General features: G+C 39.8%; 2 protein-coding genes across 4 annotated transcripts in view; both read right to left on the bottom strand.

Moving 5' to 3' along the window:
• Positions 1-3016, bottom strand: part of stat1a (signal transducer and activator of transcription 1a) — a 59526-nt gene extending 56510 nt beyond the window's left edge. For 2 of the 3 annotated variants that reach the window (XM_030067852.1, XM_030067845.1), the window contains exon 1: positions 897-1024. In XM_030067852.1, the coding sequence (XP_029923712.1) occupies positions 897-1024 (128 nt within the window). Of the gene's footprint in view, positions 1-896; positions 1026-2896 lie in introns of those variants that run through there. The other variant, XM_030067838.1, reaches the window with a different exon arrangement.
• Positions 3017-9675: 6659 nt separating this feature from the next.
• On the bottom strand, positions 9676-13353 carry LOC115370820 (growth/differentiation factor 8-like). The gene is made up of 3 exons (XM_030067982.1): positions 13080-13353; positions 10559-10929; positions 9676-10110 (listed from the first exon to the last, which is right to left on the bottom strand). Exons 1-3 carry the CDS (start codon positions 13351-13353, stop codon positions 9730-9732), a joined length of 1026 nt encoding a protein of 341 aa, XP_029923842.1. The 3' UTR covers positions 9676-9729.
• Positions 13354-19599: the final 6246 nt, after the last annotated feature.

The following is a 19599-nucleotide window of genomic DNA, read 5'->3' as shown; positions in this document are numbered from 1 at the left end:
TACTGCAGAACATATACAACTACTACCGATACTGCAGTTTAAATACAACTACCACTGACACTACTACTAGTACTGCAGTTAAATCCTAGCTTACAGAGTGCACAGGGTTTAACTGATGCACGCACTTACATGATTGTTAAAATCTTTTTTATACATTATCATTATCAAGGTATAGCTTTTTATTTGGACTGTATTTAATTGCTTTGAATTGCTTTTTTTATTCAAGGTGCCAATTTTATATATAGTAGTATAATCTTTAATCTTTAATCTCAGCACAACTTCACTGCATAAATAAGGTTTCAATAAAAGACAATACTAGAACGATTAAAAAGCATAATGTGTTGGTTCAGTTTTTGTAGTTGCAGATCACTGAGTGGGCAAATCCAATCTCGTGTTCATTTAAAAAAAAAAAAAAAAAAAGGATGATATCCTGATCCATTTCTTATTTGGCAAGTGTTTTATTGTGAAAAAACTAGGCTATTAAAGAAATGCGCAACAGAGGGAAAGGTGAGTGTTGGGCGCAGTTAAAGAGTTATTTGACTACTTCTTTCCTGCTCAACTCCATGCACTTTCACACACTTTCACACACTTTTACACGCTTTCACACACTTCTCAAGACTCATTTTTATAGGCGGGACTTTCCAGAGATCTCTATCAGAGATCTTTATCTTCACTGTCTGTGCTCTGCTATGTAGATTTTTATGTTTTTCTTTTTTCTATGCATTTCTTTTTATTTTCCTTGTGTGTGAGGCACGTTGTCACTGTGTGCTCCATATATTAAGCTTCACTTACTTACTCATATTTTCTCTGAGAGGAAGCAGGATGCAGAGTCTCTTTCCTGCAGAAAAGAAACGACACCGAGCCTGAGACGAGGGGAGGAGTCGAGTGCGTCTTACCAGTCGATGCTCTCGATCCACTTGCTCAGGTACTGTCTGATGTCCATGGGGAAGGAGTCGTCGTACAGCTGGTCCACCTGCTCCAGGTACTTGGAGTCCAGCATCTGCAGCTGGCACCACTGCGCCATCCTGTGGGCAACAAGGGAAACTGTCAGGACTCGCTTAATCACTTAATCGTTTTAACAGGAGTGTTAAAATGAAGCCTAAATCTGATGGAAGGTGATCAGAGACAGAGGTGACGTCATCAAATGTTGTCTTGAAATGACCAGAATATATTTTTTTTAATTCATAAAAAAAAAAAGAGAGAGAAAAAGGGCAGGAGAAACAGCAAAACAACAGCAAAAAAGACTGGAAAATGAACAATAAAATAGCAAGAAATGACCCAAAAATATGCAGGAGACAAGGAAAAAAATGTAGGAAATGAGCAGCAAATTTGGCAAAATCAAGAAAAAAAAGAGGGGGAAAGACAGGGAAATCAGCAAAGAAAAAAGGAAAAAAATACAAGAACATTCAAGAACATTTTTGCAATTATATATTTAGATTAAATTACAAGAGCTGTAAAAAAAATTAGAAGAATGATGGTAATATTTTTAAAAAATTTTAAAAATAAAAGAAAAAGTGAATTTTGATCAGAGAGTAAAATAAGACCTTTCGACCATAATTATCAAATTATAATCAATTAATTTCTGTCAGTTGACTCATCAGCCAATCAATCTTGTAGTTGTTGAAGCACAGATGAACTGATCACTCAGCTGAAAACAGAGGCCTGTTCAAACTGACAGAACCGGATCTGAAGTGGGAAATCTGCCACTTCACAACAAACGAAACCCAATCTCTGCTGGCATCAAATTAGAACATAACACCGAGCTACTCATTATTTAATCTGGACATGAGATTTTTCAACTGATGTAACTTAATGTCATTTCTTCTCTATTTATACTGATTTTTGTTGTTGCTGTTGTTGTTGTTGTTGTTTTGTTTTTTTGTTTTTTTTGCATACATGCTGTAATTTGGATTTTAAATACGATTATTTGGGCTTCTGCATGAGGGAAAAAAAGGTGTGCTCATATTCCTGTAGAAAAGCTCCCCCAGTGGTTTCCAAAGTGAGGTGTGGGGGCCTGCAGGGGGTCCTACAGCAAAACGTGGTGTAGTTTAAGCTCATTCATATTCCAGTCACTGGACGACAACACAGTGTGAGAGAGAGAGAGTGAGAGTGAGGATGAGGGCTGGCATCTTAGGTTTCACTTCCCTGGCTCTGCGTCAGCTGCATCCGGACAACAGGAACCTTCTAGGAACCTGCAGATTGCTGTGGATCTATTTACTCTGTTTTCACTGACATTCAAATGTTTGGGAAACTCAATTCTACATTTTCGCATTTACTGTCAGTAGGGCTGCTCTGAAGCTGAATTGGCATAGGAATCTACCTTTCTACATTTGCTCCCCCAAAAATGTTGCAGCTCTTTGAAAAATCGTCAGTGCAACCCGCGTAATGACCTAGAAAAGTTCCGTTTAACAAAGCAACATTCAAAAATCTGATGTTTTACTGCCTCTGTGTGTATCGGCAGTCGTGTACACCTGCTAGAACAAAATACATCAGCTTTTCTGAATCACCAACCTCCACCTGTCAATTCGGCTCATACATATAATCCTCCAGAGTGCACTTCTTCCTGTAAAATGTCAACTTCAAGCTCTGGTTCGCCATTAAAGTCGTCAAAAAATAAAGACTAAACAACTATAAAAGTTACAAGTATTAATGAGCAGACGCTGTTTGCTGTTCTGTATCTATGCCGAATTTATCAGTGTCAGGTAATAATTCATAAAGGATTCAACTTGTTTTCTACGAGTTGAGTTTATGTTGACAGCTCACGAAGAATTAAATTGCCAAATTTCTGTCTACAGTTTGGCACGACTTGGTCGCCACAAGACAAAACGCCACGTAACGCAGCTCCAGTCCAGTGCAAATGCTGTCATTCTGTACACACACAAGCACTTAAACTTACCTTTTAATCTGAGGGCGTGATGATAATCCCTAACAGAAATTATGCTTTATTTCCAGACGTTTCTCCTGCAGCTTGTGGCCCTGGCTGACAGGGTTTTCTTTACTGTTGCTCAAGTCCGTCTACTGTACGGAAGTGACGTTATCCAATAAACGCTTAGGAGTCATAGCAAGACCCCGCCCTTCAATTACGATAGCCAATCAGAATACAGACCGTTGGCTCTTCTGACAGTTAACCCATTCTCCCACTCAAAACAAACACGGTATGGGGGCTTTTAATTAAAAAGAGCTTAGTCTGAGTATAACCACAGATATATGCATGTAATTATATCAGCATGGACCCTGTGTGTGTCAAATTATGTGTTGAAATTATTGATGGATTATTAAACTCAATGTAACGTCGGCTAATCCAGGGAGAGAGGCAGGTAAACAGAACAGCCGGAGCGAACCACGTGTTTTCAGAGAAAGCGAAAGCAGCTGGACTGCTTTATTACTGAAACCTAAACTTACACACTTTCGAAAAAATACGCTTCTTGTTTTTGTGCATTTTGATCCAGAGTGTGGAAATAGGAAAAAATTTAATAATTTACGCAAAAATGTTGAATCCCAAACCAAACTGTTGTAAAACTATATAATTGGCAGGGTTTTTTTCAACGTTGTCAGACACTTTTTCACTTCCAATTAAAAAAAAAAAAAAAAAAAAAAAAAAAAAGAACAGAAATTATGTCTTTCTCAGTTTTAGTCCTTTTTTTTTTTTTTTTTTTTTTTTTTTTTAATCACTGCTGTGTTCTGCAAGTGTGAAATCCGGCCTGTATATTATTTACATCTGTATATATTGTACCATTATGAAAAGAAAAATACTGCACTATATCTATATGGGCTCATTAGCGCATTTATAGAGGATTTAAGATAGTTTTCTCTTTCTATCACGTATATCAGTATTCCTTTAGTATAGTACATATCATTTTCCTATTCATTTTTTCATACGGTTATTTTTTTTAAATCAGTGCATGCAGCCAGATAAATTATGGGTACAGTATTTTAGGTCGAAAAATAAAACAATTAAAAAGTCCAGTCCGAACAAATTACATTGCATCTGCCTCTACAGGCCTTTACTGAGAAGTCACACAGTTTGGTCTGGCCGAGGTCACACACACACACACACACACACACACACACACACACACACACACACACACCAGGTGTCCTAAGCAGTTTTTATCTGCTGTGATATGTGGGAGGCCTCAGTGGGAATTAAACCCTCAACCTCTGCAGTGTTAGTGCCATGCTATGCAGGATCAGAGCCCTTCCACTCAAGAATTAAAACCCTAAATGCTCATTTGCATTTACGGCCAGAGGTCAGAGAGCCCGCCTCCAGACACTGTTGCCTCCCTGCTGTGTGTTCATATATATTATTTACATTATGCAATCTTTATTTATTTATTTATTTATTTATTTTGTTTTGGATCTTGTTTTTGCTGAAAAAAAAATCTAAAATCCAGCCACCTTTTCCCCAGGTTCCATGAGATTACTGAATATTTGAAAGCTTGAAGGATTTAATAACCCACAGCAATTTTTTAAAGGCTGACCCACCCTGTCATGAATCCCACTCAGTTCTCAAAAGAACAGAACTTAGAACTGCCTCAGGAGTTTTCCTAACTCAAAGTGGAAGAGAATTTCACTCCTTCCTTTGTGTTTTTGTGAACGTTCGACACCTGAACATCAGATTGAATCCAGGCACCTCCAAACATGAAATAAAGGCTCCAGGCCCGTCTGTTCGCTCAGACTGTCGGCTCAGTTTGCTCTGCTCTCCCAGCAGGAAGTCATCCTCGTCTTCAACACAACTCTACGACCTCCCCCGGTGCTGTAAGCAGAATGATGCAATGGCTGCTGCTTCATGTGAGGAATAACATCTCCACTCCGAGCCACATCAGACGAATGACGTCTCACACAAGAGCAACAAACCACCAGACTCCATCAGCGAGTCTTTAGTCTCGCAGTCTTTCAGTTCAGTGAAATTTAATTTGGACAAATAGTGAATTCAAGTTCTTACTCTGTGAGTGAACAGAGGCTGAAGACCCTACCCACGAGGTCGCCGTCACTAAAGATAAATAATAACAAGAGTCCAATGAAACCCCCAATCACTCATCAGCAGCTCTGGGCTTCACCAAAATTACAAAAATACAAATCCTAAAAGTCATTCAGTCTGGAACTGAACCCTGAAAACAATGTCTCTTAAAGCAGAACAAAAATGTCTAACAATAAGGTGAGAAAAGTTCCCTTATTCACAAGGTAAAACAACTTGTTTCATAAATATTACAATATAAGCATCATAATGTAAGCATTTATCACTGGATTTCTAACAGTGGGTCAACATTTCAACATGGCTGCTCTTCAAAATCAGTCTTACCAAATCATTTAATGCAGGACTGAGTCTTAAAAGAAGACAATTAGAAAGAGAGGTTTTTTTTTTTAATGTTTTCATTTAGGTTATTTATTTCCAATGCAAACCAGCCATATAGTTTCATCTGTATCTGAAGCCAAGCGATGAAGATGAAGATTTATTTTTAACATTTATTAAAGGAAAGCAGAGTTCAAAACTGATTATGATACCAGATAACTTGTCAGAATGGACATTTTTTTGCAGTGTTCTGACTGAAAAAGTTAACTAAAGTTCACATCAAGAACACAAACCTGAAACTGTGTCACGGCAGAACACTCAGTCCCAACAGCAAACAGAGGACGTTTGGGTCAGGAACCACATCTGTGATCCACAACAACAGGACGGGACATCTGCAAATCATGATCACAACCCCCTCTGTGCTCCTGGACGCTGAAGGAAAAAAACTTCACAGGTCCTTCAGTCTTGTCTTCACTGTTCAGATCTTGTTTTTCTTCAAACAAGGTCAATAATCTGCCAGTGGGATGAGATAATCCCACTTGTTTCCATCCAGGTGTCATTTTGTGTGAAAAGGCAGGGCTGCCCCCTCAGCCCACCACTGTTTTCAATGGATATTGAACCTTTACACTTTAGCATTGCAAAAAAAAAAAAAAAAAAAAAAAAAAATCTCCATGTTATCAAATCATTTAGTCTCATCTTCAGTGTTCAAATCTACCAGCAGCATGAAATAATTCCACTTGCTGAAAAATTACAGAAACAATTGCATAGGAAACAAGTGGGGTTATTTCATAGATAGATAGATATAGATAGATAGATATACTTTATTGATCCCAACCAGGGAAATTCTGGTGTTCCAGCAGCAACAGTAGAAACATACAATAAAGTTAACTAAAAAAAGAATAAAGGCTAAAAATATACAATTTCATCCCACTGGCAGAGGGATTTTAGTATTGAATATGAAGCTAAATGCAAAGTATTTGGTTATATGCAAACCTATATTATTTTATTTTATTTAAATTAATTTTAATTAATTAATTAATTACTCAATTGATTAATTTAATTTCTTTGTCCAAAATACAGCACTGGGTTTAAGAAATGTCTCCTGCTGCAAGTCAATATGGTATCTCTGATGTCACAAAATGGTGACTCATATCTTAAATAAACAGCCAGTTAAATGTCTCACAAGAAGCTGCATTTTTCTGGAAGAGGTGAACACTGCAAGTTGTGGGAAAACAAGGTTTGTACATTTTGTCCTGAGGATGGCGCTAAAGGGGAAAGGTCACGATTCCACCAAAGTTGACAGGGCTCGTCCTCTGCAGAGCATGAATGTGGCTTCAAATTTACGTGGCAATCACTGCAAAATATTCGAATAAATCAAATTTTACACTTTTGCCTTCAGGTGGGTGTAGAGGAAAAGTGACGGGGTGGTCAGTATCAAGAGGAATCTTCCTTTGTGGAGCATGAATTCACTCACCAAATATCGTGGCAATCCACAAATCACATCCAGTGGTATCTTGTGACGTTTTGGCCTGACGGTGGCGCTACGGGTTCATCATCTGAGAAGCATGAACATATACACTAAATGTCATGGCAATTTGCTCACCAATAGATTGTAAGATATCAAATTTGACATTTTGGCCTAAGAGTGGCTCTAGAGAAAAGGTAATGGTGACACCAAAACTGAAAGGATTAATTCTCTGGGGAGCACAGATATGATTAACAAATTACTGCCTGACGTTTTATCCCTGCTAAAAGTACTTCTTTGGCGCCACTGTTGCCCTGTGCTTGCTCTTGGGGGAGATTTTGGTTCATGGAATGAGCCAAAATTTGCTAGGTCTCTGTAAAGTACCTTGAAATAACTTCTGTTATGATTTGACGCTTTACAAATAAAATTGAATTGAACTGAATTGAATTGAATTAAACACAAGTGACCAGCCACTACACATTGTCGTTCACACCTGTTGTCCTCTCCAAGGTGTCTTAGACCAGTTGCGTTCAGATTCCCTCACTGTCTGCATCACTTCCTTCACTGTGTTCTTGTCTGGGATGCATCAGGACACGTCAGCGTTTACATTACAGACATATATGGTAAAAATTGTCCTGGACAACCTCGGTGAGTGGTTTGAGTTATTACATCCCCCAATGCATCTCTGTGGTCATTTCCACTTGTATTTAACGCTGTCCACTTATGATCAGGATACCTGAAATGTAGCATGTTAAAACCAGATGGACACAGGGTCCTCATAGAGATATGTTGTGTACGAGTCGCATGTTTGGCCTGAGCTTGGTGCTCGAAGAAAAGGGTAATGGGGTAATTGTCACCACATTCAAGAGGAATTTTCCTTGTGGAAGCATGAATGTAAACCCTAAATATCATGCCAATCCACTACTGACAGTTCAGGATATCTTGTGACATTGTAGTCGGATGGTGGCCCTAGGGGAAAGGTTATTAGGTCAGTGAAGCTGACAGGGTTCATCCTCTGAGGAGCATGAATGCGCTAAACAAATTTCATGGCAATCCACCCGAAAGATTAGAAATGTTGCTTTTGAGTAAAGTGTCACGTGACAAGTTGAAATACAAGATAAATACCCTTGTGGAGTTCAGCATTTTTTGCAGTGTATTTTGATCATGCACAACACAAATTGTGTCATTCCGGCACTGCCTGTTCTGACAGAAAAATAAAGGCACATCTGCACCCAGCCTCACCCAGCTTGCACCCTTACAATGTGGGAACATTTGTCTTTCCCTTCATCGCCTTGAAAACTGCTCACAGCAAGGAGTTTGCAAACAAGTGTTGAGGCGAGGAAGGGGGAATTGTCAGTTTGAAGTCATTTGGTTCATGTTTTCAAAATAAGGGCACACATGTAAAGGAGCCCTGCAGGGTTTGTTCTTGTTGAGGGTCACGGCAGGACGAGTGTCCAGCTTCTCCTCGCAGGACAGGACGTCACAACACAGTGTTTTGTTGAAGAAGCTGAGCTTTGCATTGTGCTCTGTAATCTGTCTACTCACCGATCTACCCACAATTCATTGATCTATCTTGCAACAAAAAAATCAGTCTTTACAAGTCATTTTGTTCAGTATTGAGTCTTTTTTATAGTCAATAATTCTACTTTTTGCCAAACCAAAACAATATCTTCAATTAATGTGAAATATGGTATAATTTTTTTTGTGTATGTGGTGTTTGTGAGACATTGCTGATTGACATTTTTAAAATCAAATTTTCAGATTATTTTTGTCTATTTCTGATTTATTACACACAGAAAGATAAATGTGCAAACTGGAACTAAACATGATTCTTGAGTGATGCCACAGGAGAACCATTTACAGTTCCTTTCAGACCTTGGTTCTTCAATGAACCTATAATTGTTCTTCAAAGATGAGGGAAAAGATATATAGAAATAACATTTCTTAAAGGTATAATAAAGGTGTCGACTGGAACCAAAGAATAGTTCATCATATTGGGGCTATAGAACCATTTCTGATTCCACAAAGAACCTTTCACAGTTCATTGAAGACCCATTTAAAAAATGATTCTTCAAAGCATCACTAAAGGTATGTCAAAGACCCATCAAAAAAGTTGTTTGAGGCAATGGTTCTTCCAAGAACTTTAACAACAACAACAAAAAAGGATCTATACAGAACCCTGTCAAAGTAGTTCTTGGTGGACCCAGTTGGTTCATTTTTTTTTCAAACATGGCATCGTCCACAGAGAGACAGGAAGCATAGAACTAATCTACCTGTCGGTGGCGCTCTGGTGGGCAGATCAGTTTCATTTTGTGTATACTGGATATCGATGTAAAAACACATCATTCCCCAAAAGGTTAATCAGATTTCAGTGTCTGAGATACTGACCAGGCCCTGTTGGTCTGGTGGTGGAATAAGCAGCAAATTGTGGCTTTGCAGTCTTTGCAAAATATCTGAACACCTCAAGTTCCAGAGATGTCATGCCTGTTGGTTTTACATCCAAGCAAGTAAAGTACTAGATCATAGTTGCATTCTTTTATGGTGCACTCAGAAACCTCTCCTTTTATGCACTTTGGGTATGGGACGAGCTACAAAATGTTATCACCTTAGCAGTGCTCCCTTCTTTGAATATTTTTAAAGGTCTTTTACAAACTGATGTGAAGGAAACTGAAGTGTTTTTGTCTTCAGCTGAAACGGTTGAGGCCAACATTGCCTAAAGAAATACTTTCCCCATACAAATCAATTGGTGTAAAAATATTTCTTATTTTTTTATGGACCTTTTTCTTTTGTTGACAATTAGGGAGCAGATTTACACTTTCACTTCAACCCAGCCAACAGAAAACAACTGCACCTGATTTATGTTTTACTTTTTGCAACATTACAGATGTCTCTGTGGGCACTGAGTGGAAATATAGCTTCTGGAAGTTGACACCGAGTCCCAGGTTCCCCTTAAAACTCTGCGCCTGCCCCGTCAGGAGCAGCCACAGTGGTCGACCACCATGGACGGGATCTTCCCGTAGATGATCTGCTCCTTGCGGTTGAAATAGAGCATGTTGATAGGCGACATCTTGGTGGGCGTGCAGCAGGGCCCCGCCGTGCCCCGGGGGTTGGCCTTGTTCACCAGATGGGTGTGCGGGTACTTCTGCAGGTGCATGTACTCACACTCTCCTGAGCAGTAGTTGGCCCGGTAGCGTTTGGGTGCGATGATCCAGTCCCAGCCGAACTCCTCAAAGTCAACGGTGAGCGGGTAGCGGCAGCATCGCGTCTCCACCGACTCCTCGTCGCAGTTGAGGCCCGAGTCACGGCGGGATCTCTTGGAGCTGTCGAGGATCTTCACCTCGATGAAGGGTTGCTGCGAAGGAAACATACAGTCACAAACTAAAGGTTGGATTACGCAGATAAACCACATTTAATCCAGGTTCACAGTTGGGTTGAGTCTGTGCTGCTTGGCTCATCCACAGATTTTGGAGCAGCAGAACAATCAACACAGAGTATCGACAGGTGTACAAGGAGACCAATTCTTTAAAGGAATACTCCAATGTTTCAGCAAATATACAGTTTTCCCAACTTCCCCAGACTGAAACCAGATGTTGGAAACCATTTCCACCTCTGGACATCCAGTAGTTCAGTTCCTATGGGTAGCATTTCCTTTTAGCTTAGCATAAAGACTTGACGTCAATGGGAGTCATTAGCCTAGCTCCATCAAATAAAGTTTACAGCAACTCTCAAAGATGGAAAAAGGGGATTTTGCTCAAAATGTTGGAGTATGCCTTTAAAGCACCATCCAGCCCAGCACTCACCAGGCCCTCCTCCCCGGGCTCGGCCGACGTGACAGCCAGGTCCTCTCCTCGGGAGTCGTAGGCGTTGATCTCGATGCCATAGTTGGTCTCGGGCTGCCGCAGCCATGCCTGTAGCAGGGACTTGATGTCAATGCTCTGCCAGGAGCCAGCGCCTGCATCCGTGTCGATCTTGAGCGAGCGGATGCGGACGCGCGTGTTGTTACCCTCCTTGCCAGGCTTCAGCCGCGAGATCTGCAGGAAGACGGTGGTGACGACGTCGGCTGGCCGCAGGTGAACCCACAGCTGAGCACTCAGGATGTTCTTGGGCTGGATCTTCGGGCTGAGGCTGAACAGGCAGCAGGAGGCCAGGTCGTCCTGTGCGATCGGATTGGCTAGAAGACATTTTTCATTCAATGTAAAAAAAATCTTAGCTTTCCTGTTAGCATTTTTGATCGCTTTGGATACTGTTGCTGTTATTAAATTTTGTAATGCTGCTTTCTTTAGTTTAAATTTTCTTTGTTGTTAAAGTTCCCATGAAATGACGCCACATGACCTCTACTTCCTGTAAAACAGTGACATCATCCTGCACCAGTGGCTGCAAATTAAAATTTCAATCAATAAAACCTTGACAAATCTTTAAACATCCTCTCTCATCCACCTGTCCCTTCAAAAGTCTGTTTCCCTCCCATTAGGCTGCATTTGAGAACGATCCTTCCCTGCACCATGTCCTGTCCCCAACTTCCTTTTTCAACAGGAAGTACATCAAATCAAGAAAATCAGAGTCCCTTTCATGGGGTGTTTAAGTCCTTCTTTTTTATTTCTAATAAATTGGATTTGGTTGCAAGCCTTCTTTTTTATTTATTTATTTAGTTGTTTCTAATGTCTCTGTCTCTGTTAAAAATTCAATTGTCCTGTTACTGTTTTATTTAATTTATTTTTGTGAAATCCTTCACTTCTCTTTTTTTCCAGATAAAATTATAGTTAATTGCAAGCATCCTTGTCATCCTTCAGTTCTTTATTCAATTTTTCTTGGTTATAAAGTGTTTCATTTTTACATTTTTTAATGTGACTGTCTTGCTGCTATCCTCCACTCAATTGCAATCCTTCACTTTTCTTTTTTCCAGATAAAATTATATTTGTTTGCAAGCATTTTTTATGTTTTACCTTATTTTATTTATTTATTTATTTATTTATTAATAACTACTTCTCTCTTTGTCATCTTTAATTTCTTTAGTCTACTTTTCTTGGTTATTAAGTGTTAATTTTTACATTTTCTGTTAATGAAAAATATGTAGCCACCCTGTTACTGTCCTATGTCATAATTCATAATTATTTTATTTTATTTATTTATTAATAAAAAATAAAATGCTTAGCTTTGAAAATAGTTACAGAAATAAATTATAATAAATATTAATATCACCATCAGCAGCTTACTAATACACTAACATGGATAAAAAGTGCATCAGTATATACATACTGATCAGTTACACATAAAAAAAAAAAAAAAAAAAAAAATCAATATTATACTTTACATTAGCCATTATATACCTGCTTTATCTCCTCAAAAATGTAAGTAATTTCCTCTGGCAGAGTTTTAGATTTTCCAGATAAAAAATAAGTAGGCCTACACTTTAAATTTCAAATCAGCTTGTTTCCAAAATGTGTGAATCAAGTGTGATTTTCCTGATGGCAGCAGAAAAATCAGCCTGATTCCGTCTGCTATCAAGGCAATGGCAATTTGAGTTATGCAACATATTTTATTACAAATAAGATCAACGTGCTGAAAGATGCTGACATTTTGGAAAATTACTGAAACCGGTAAAACTTCAATGACAGCGTCAGATTTTTTCATTTCACTCACTTCATTTTGCCAAAATGGGATTTTAAGATTTGACACTAAATCACTGGTTTAACTGGAAGGGTCAGTGTGTCGTTTCCACACTGACAGGTCCGTCCCTGATGTGTCGGAGCTGAAGACAGGAATCATCGGACTATTACGAGTAAAAAGTGCGATTTAATGGATGAATCAAACTTGTTTTTCGGGTATTCTCGAATAAATTCCAGGTAGCAACATTTTCCCAAAATATATAACCCCCTCAAGCACAGACATTTATGGAAATATGAGTGAATCTAAATGTCCGCGTGTCACAGTCTCCTGACCCGGACCCCAAAACTGACTTTCACTGAGCCTCGGACCCCCATCTGAAGTAATTTTGCCTGTCGATCCTGAATTTTTAATTTTGTTGCGTATTAAATTGACATATGGAATACTTCAACATGAATAAATGGCAGCTTAAAGTTAATAATCTCTTATGTGTTTTGTACTGGAAAACATATCTTGTGAATTAAATTATGCTGAGATGAAAGTGTTCCTCATTTGGCTGAGGACCCCCTCGGGGACCCCTGGGGGCCCCACTCTGACAAGCCCAGTCCTCTCAGACAGCTGCAGGTGCACGGACACCAACTTTATGCAGATTTTATGCACGGACTTTGGCACCGCGTTACGCACATATTTAACAGATACTTTTCCTCTTTAACTCACGCTTGGTGGCCATGGTGATGATGGTCTCGGTCGTGGCGAGGTCCTCGTCCTCCACGCGCGGATCGTACTGATCCAGGAGCTGCGTGAGCGGCGGCGCTTTGGGCAGCAGCTGGCGGATCATGTCGCGGCTGATGTTGGGCGCCTGCTCCAGCCGCAGGATGCTCAGGATCTGAGACTTGATGCTGTGCAGCCGCATGAGTCTGCTGTGCTCCCGGAACTCGCAGGTGGAACACTGCTCGGACCCCTCCGCCAGCAGCTTGGAGGTGTCGTTCATCTCCTGCGGAAGAACCGGAGAGAGGAAGACGGCGAGGCAGAGCGGCAGCAGCATCAGGGCTGAAGGAGAGGAGTCAGAGGAGGAGGAGGACGGAGAGGTCCGTCCTGTAACTCTGTCTGATATAAAGACTCTCCAGTGTCGCTCCTCTTTATGATTGGCTGCACTGCGGATTTTTTTTTTTTTTTTTTTTTTTTTTTTTTTTTAAACAAAAGGGAAAATTTAAAGCCACACACACAGAAGAATAAAAGAGCCAAAGTATTTCTTCATAATTGTGCAACAAACCAGTAACCTCAGGGCGGAGTGTCAGGGGAGGGGGCGGGTGATATTAGAGAAAAATTTCCGAGATTAAATTTATGAGCAAAATCTGGGATATTCTCTGAGGTTAACGGGTAAATTTATGGGGGGAAAAAAACACAAATTTATGAAAAAAAATCACAAATTTATCAGAAAAAAATCGAAAATTCTGAGATGATAAAGTCACCAAATTGCGAAGGAGAGAGAAGAGAAAGGGTTCCTGGAAATTCTGAGAAAAACTGACACATGTGGAACAAGAACATCATGTGATGGTTGAGTCTACTTGGGTCTCATCTCCAGACATATTTGCCAGTTGAGTCTACATGGTCCTGGTTGCAGTTTTTCCCAGTGCACCTTTTATTGTAAACTTTAGAAATGACAAAAAGTAGAACCAACAAAGTAGAAGCAGGTTCCTCTTCTCATCTTTGCTGACTGAGCTTTTATTGTGAAAGGTCCCACAGACTGCCACTGAGTATTTGTTCTCTGCAATGGGTCTGATTTAAAAAGTAGTGAAGGAGAAAATAATACAAGCTTATTGACTGTACTGTCATTGCTTTTAATTTTTTTTAAATTATTCTTGTTACCGTTGATTTATTTATTTATCTCACTGTCAATTCCTACACTTTTACTTTGTAGCTATTTTTACCTTGTTTTTAATCGACACAGCCGTGTGTTCTTCTTTTACTGCTATTTGATTTTAGTTGTGTCTCTGTTTTGTATGTCACCTCATCATCACTGAGAATAAGAGTTCCTCTCCTTTTCCAGCGTTTTAAATAAAGAAAACGATGAAGCTGATGATGATGAATCAGCTGTGACCAGCCTCACCTCGGTGGAAAGCTCAGCCTCAGTTTGGAGGTTTTGCTTCTGTTTTATGAACGGACGCACACCGACTCCTGGCCGCCCACCCCATGACGTCACCGGGCGGGAGGCCATAATCCAGTAATCTGAGCCGTCCGGCCGGTTTGGCTCAGCTGTGCTATCTGTGCTGCTCTCTGCTCCTCCCACCGACGGCAGCAGACAGAAAAACAACAGGCTGAGCGGTCAGAGAGCTCACAGGGAGCCGCAGAGCTGCAGAGCGGAGCGCCAGGTAACACTCAGACACTGTCGGCCTGCTGTTTGCTTAAAAAACAAACAAATGGAGTTAATAATTTCCACACAGAAATTCTTAGTAAATTTAACTGAGCGCTTTTCAAGTTAACTACTCAGCACTTTATATGTACTCTACTTTGTATTTATTATTATCATTATCATTATTTTTGGTGCTTTTGGGTGATGTTTGTAGTTTTGTCCTTTTTGAGTCTCTGTCCTGTGTTTCACACTGAGGTTCTGTTCCTTTTGAAACGCTTGGATGACACTTATTTTAGTTTCAGATAACAGAGAAACATGTTTACTTACATGTTTACGGCTGTACATTAAGATGTTAGATTTGATCTTTTTTTTAAAAAAGCAGAAAGAGACTCTGATTTCCTTTTTCAGCAGCAGCTTGAGGGTATAAAATCTGTTTGGTGTTTTAAGTGATTTGCAGTGTTTGTGTGTGTGTGTGTGTGTGTGTGTGTGTGTGTGTGTGTGTGTGTGTGTGTACAGTTCTGACACAGCAGCCATTCACTGTAACAGAGTTTGACAGGAAAAAGAAAACAACAAAGACAAGACAAGAAGAAACATAAAACATAAAATTAGTAACAAAGTCACAACATACAAGCACAATATTTACAACAAACGTCATGTGAATGTGGAAATATTGATCCAGCTTATGACTTTTTTTTTTTTATTATTAGTTATTATTAGTTTCTTTTCTTTACACTTCAATGCATATTTAATGGTTGGATTTTCCTGTTGTTGCAAAAATAATAATTAAAAACATACTATTAAAGAAGTAGCAAAATCATCACTTGAAATGTGTAAAAACCTGTTAAAATGCATAAGTTATTAAAATGATATATTTAAAGGTCAAGTTGGTGATGAAATGAAGTGAATTTTCTTAAAAGGCTTGAACACCTTGCCTTATAAATTTGGCATGAAATCATTAGAAACACCAGCTGGTTAGCAGCACGTCCACTTTCTTGTCTCTTTGTTCACAGTGACAACAAAAGGATGACTTGTTTCTGTTTTCACGAACATTTGTCAACATTTAATTAATGATTTGGAAATAAGGAAACTGGATTCATTTCTCCATAAACAACAGAGAAACAAAGAGACAAAAGCTTGAAAATGTGAACAAATCTGATACAAATGACTTTGAGGTGTTTGGGGTTTTCCAGGTGCGGCGCTGCTCACGTCTTCTGCCTCATTTCAGGAAAGGAGAACCTGAACAGGAAACCCTGAGGATCTTCCACCACAGAGGAAGTTTCACCGTCTGTTTGAAATGGGAGGCGGCGGGTCGACGTGCTTGTGCCGCCGCCCACCGACCCGACAGGCCCGACCGGCCCGACCGAGGGAGGCGGCCGCTGAGGAGCGAGATGAAGACGAGACGGAGGCCTTCATCGCTCCAGAGAGGGAGGCGAAGTGTTCGCTCGCTCCAGAGGAAACATCAGCAGTAGATGATTCTCCTGGACCGGACACCCCGCGGCCGCCACGGGATGGATCACCACAGGACGGGTTGGCATGGGATGTCCCACAGCCGGTCAGCAGGACGCTGCTGGACTTTGCGCAGAAGCTGTCCCAGGACGTGGTGGCTCAGGCTCTGCTGCTGTGCTGGCAGGTTCAGGTCCGGCTCGGGGAGCTGCCCTTCATCGACTCCGAGGGCGACTACGTGATCTGACAGGACGTCTCACAACATTCAGAAAACTGTCACGAAGCTACGGTGGCCCAGAGAGCTCAACACACTGCGGCTTCAGAAACACAGGCAAACTAAGAAAACGTCTCCATGAAAACACGTGCAGCATTTAGAAAATACAAAACAACAGGAAGTGTTTCCAGGGGACACTTAAAAGTGACACACATGTCTGGTCAATCAGCGACTCAAAAATAGTTTGTCAACGCTAAAAAGACATTTTTGATTGAAGAGGACTGATGTTAACAGCAAAAATGTAATGTACCTTTGACAGATGCGGTTTCCTGAATTCCTGAGTGGGATTATCTAATCCCACTGGTGGAAACAGGGTTTGGACGCTGCAGAGGAGACGAGCTGTGTGTTTGTGCAGCTTTGGGAAGGAAAACGTCTCTCTGGTTTCTGAGTGACTTTCCTCTGGTTTGGTTTGTTTTTTTCCGTCACAGGAAACGACGAGCCGCCGCCGTCAGACTGGATCTGCTCGTCACTCCACATGTTTACATGCAGGGCTCAGTTTTTTTTTTTTTTTTCTGTGGACATGAAAACATGAGCGGGGTCAGGCTCAAGGTTATGTCAGTGTTAGTCAGCTCAGCCTCTCATATCTGTGTGTGTGTGTGTGTGTGTGTGTGTGTGTGTGTGTGTGTATGTGTGTATGTGTGTGTGTGTGTGTGTGTGTGTGTGTGTGTGCTGCTTCAGTTCCACTTTAAGTTGCTCCTTGGGGATTCATTAGAAACAAAAAGGGGTTTTGTCTCTTGAATCAGAAATATTCAGATTCTGTGCTCATTTCAAAATATTCCTGTTACAGCAGAAATAACGGAGTTTCAGCTGAGTTTAGTTTTGTTGACCTCTCTGCCTTGTTTACTGTAAAAAGTCATGGAAAAAAAACTAATGAGGAAAACCTTGGATTCCTTCTCCTCCTTGTGCCTAAAAGTGATAAAAAGCTAAAAATCCATTTTAAGCAGGCTTTAATGGTTTGTAGATGTTAAAAAAAAAATACACTGAAAGTTTCATGGTAGTTAGTCTTCTAAAAACCAAAAAACAAAACAAAGGAAAAAGAAGAAGGAGGAGAGGAAGAAGAGGAGGAGGAGGAGGAGAAGAAGGAAAAGAGGAGGAGGAGGAGAAAAGGCCGGATCCTGTCGTCTTTCTCTTGTTATCAGGAATATTTGAATGTGGGAGCACATTTCTGCCTTTTTACAGGCTGGAAAATGTTGTTGTTTCCATGACTTTTGACAGTAAACAGAGTAAAGAGGTCAATAAAACTAAACGCAGCTGCAAACCTGCGAGGTGATTATTATTATTCCTCAAATCTCATCAAAATGGACTTGTTCCACACCTTTAAAAAACAAACAAACAAAAAAAAAAAACACGTTTTCCTTGATATTTTTTTGTTGGATGACAGTTTTGCCAAATTATGAACAACAATGTCTTCATTGTCATCAATATTTTTTTTCTGTTTGATGAAGGAGGCAGTTTTTTTTATGGATTTAAAAAATAATAATAATAAATCCATTTTTTTTTTTTTTTTTTAAATCTCCTCATTGTCTGCATTTTGTCATGTTTTAGTGTTTTCCTCCCGTGTGCAGTCTCAGCACATTGCAGTTTAATGTTAATGTTAAGGTGATGTAGAAATCCAATCTGACTGACTGACTGACTGATTGATTGATTGATTGATTGATTATGGAGGTGTTCACTTGGGCCTGGACGTCTCAGCTTCACACAGCTTATTAGCAGCTCTTTACAAATCCTCTTGTAACCTGGAGAAATGATTTTCCTTGTCAAGTCTTGAGACATTTCTCCTCCACGTGGTTTTCCTCAGCACTGAACGGGAGTGGACTTTCTCTCTTCAATCCCTCGTTAATGATCAATCATCTGGAATCTGTTAATTAGAATTTGATCAGCTTTTCCTGCTAAGACATTCATTGGGATGTTTTTGCACCATGATCATAAATCATTTTGTCAGAAAAGTCCCAGTTTTGTTTTTGATGCTGACTCATCACATTGAAAGCTAATAAACCAGATTAACACAAATATTTTGCTGTCTAGGATCCCACAGGAAGTGGTCATTCTAAAGGGAGAAAGCTGTTCAAATCTGCCAGGTTGCACTCACTTCCACCTCACTAACAGGAGGCTGCCACCTGCTGGACGGACCTCACACTGCACGAGACTCCAGAGGGACGAGGAGACGTGATGGGAGAGTCCAGCCTGACCTCTGGCTCTGATTCGAGGAGTTCTTCAGGCCAAAAGCTCAAAGTATTTTCCCAGAGGAGCAAACAGACAAACCCACAGATCTGAAGTGAAAACATGAAGGTGATCTTGGACAGTCTGAAGGGAAACTCTGTCGTTCCCTCGCTCCTCTGCACAGCTGCTCACCCCCGTCACTGAGATCATGAAGCTGATTCCCCTGTCAGTGTCACTGTGAGCTGCTGTCTGACAGAGTTTGCTAAATGCTTAATAAAAAAAAAAAAAGCTCTTTCAAAACAAAATTGACTTAATGTCTTCCAGAGAAGTGCAGGGAAAAAGGCAAAGCAAATTAGCCAAAAAAAAAAAAAAAAGCCAGATTAATTAGCCAGATATGAACAGATATTAATACATTAATTTATAAATATTTACCAGAAAATTTGAAAAATGATTTGTATAAAATTTACAAGAAACTATATAATTATAAATTTTAAATTAAATTGCAAGAATTACAAGAAAATAAGACCATTAACACAAAAAATCTAAATAAATAAATACAAGAAAATTATCATAAAATTACAAGAAATGACCAAACATATTTTTAAAAATTAATATATCCCCCCATTAAATAAAAAATAAATATTAAAATAAAATAATAATAACTAATTCAAATACAAGTATAAAAATAGGAAAAAAGAAAAAAGTATAAGTACCCGTTTGTGTGTGTGTGTGTGTGTGTGTGTAATTGCAATTAAGCACACACACACACACACACACACACACACACACACACACACATACACACACACAAATGTGTACACACATTATAAAACAATACAATACAATTACAATAAAGTACAATCCAGTCATTCCCTCTCGGCGTAAGGTTACTATGTGGAAGTTCACTTCAGATGCTATGTGCCGGATCTACTTTCCAATTCAAAGAGCAAAATAACAAGAAATGAGATATTGATATTCATTTAAAAAGTGGGAACTGGGATTTGTTG

The sequence above is a fragment of the Myripristis murdjan genome, chromosome 2 (genome assembly GCF_902150065.1).
Source record: "Myripristis murdjan chromosome 2, fMyrMur1.1, whole genome shotgun sequence".
Classification (NCBI taxonomy): domain Eukaryota; kingdom Metazoa; phylum Chordata; class Actinopteri; order Holocentriformes; family Holocentridae; genus Myripristis; species Myripristis murdjan.
This window is presented reverse-complemented; position numbering and strand designations above follow the sequence as displayed.

Coding starts and splice junctions, on each gene's coding strand:
- LOC115370820 (XM_030067982.1), bottom strand. CDS start 13,353: ATGAACGACACCTCCAAGCTGCTGGCGGAGGGGTCCGAGCAGTGTTCC. Junction 10,930..13,079: donor CATCACCATGGCCACCAAGC/GTGAGTTAAAGA, acceptor AATGTCTTCTAG/CCAATCCGATCGCACAGGAC. Junction 10,111..10,558: donor AGCCCGGGGAGGAGGGCCTG/GTGAGTGCTGGG, acceptor TTTCCTTCGCAG/CAACCCTTCATCGAGGTGAA.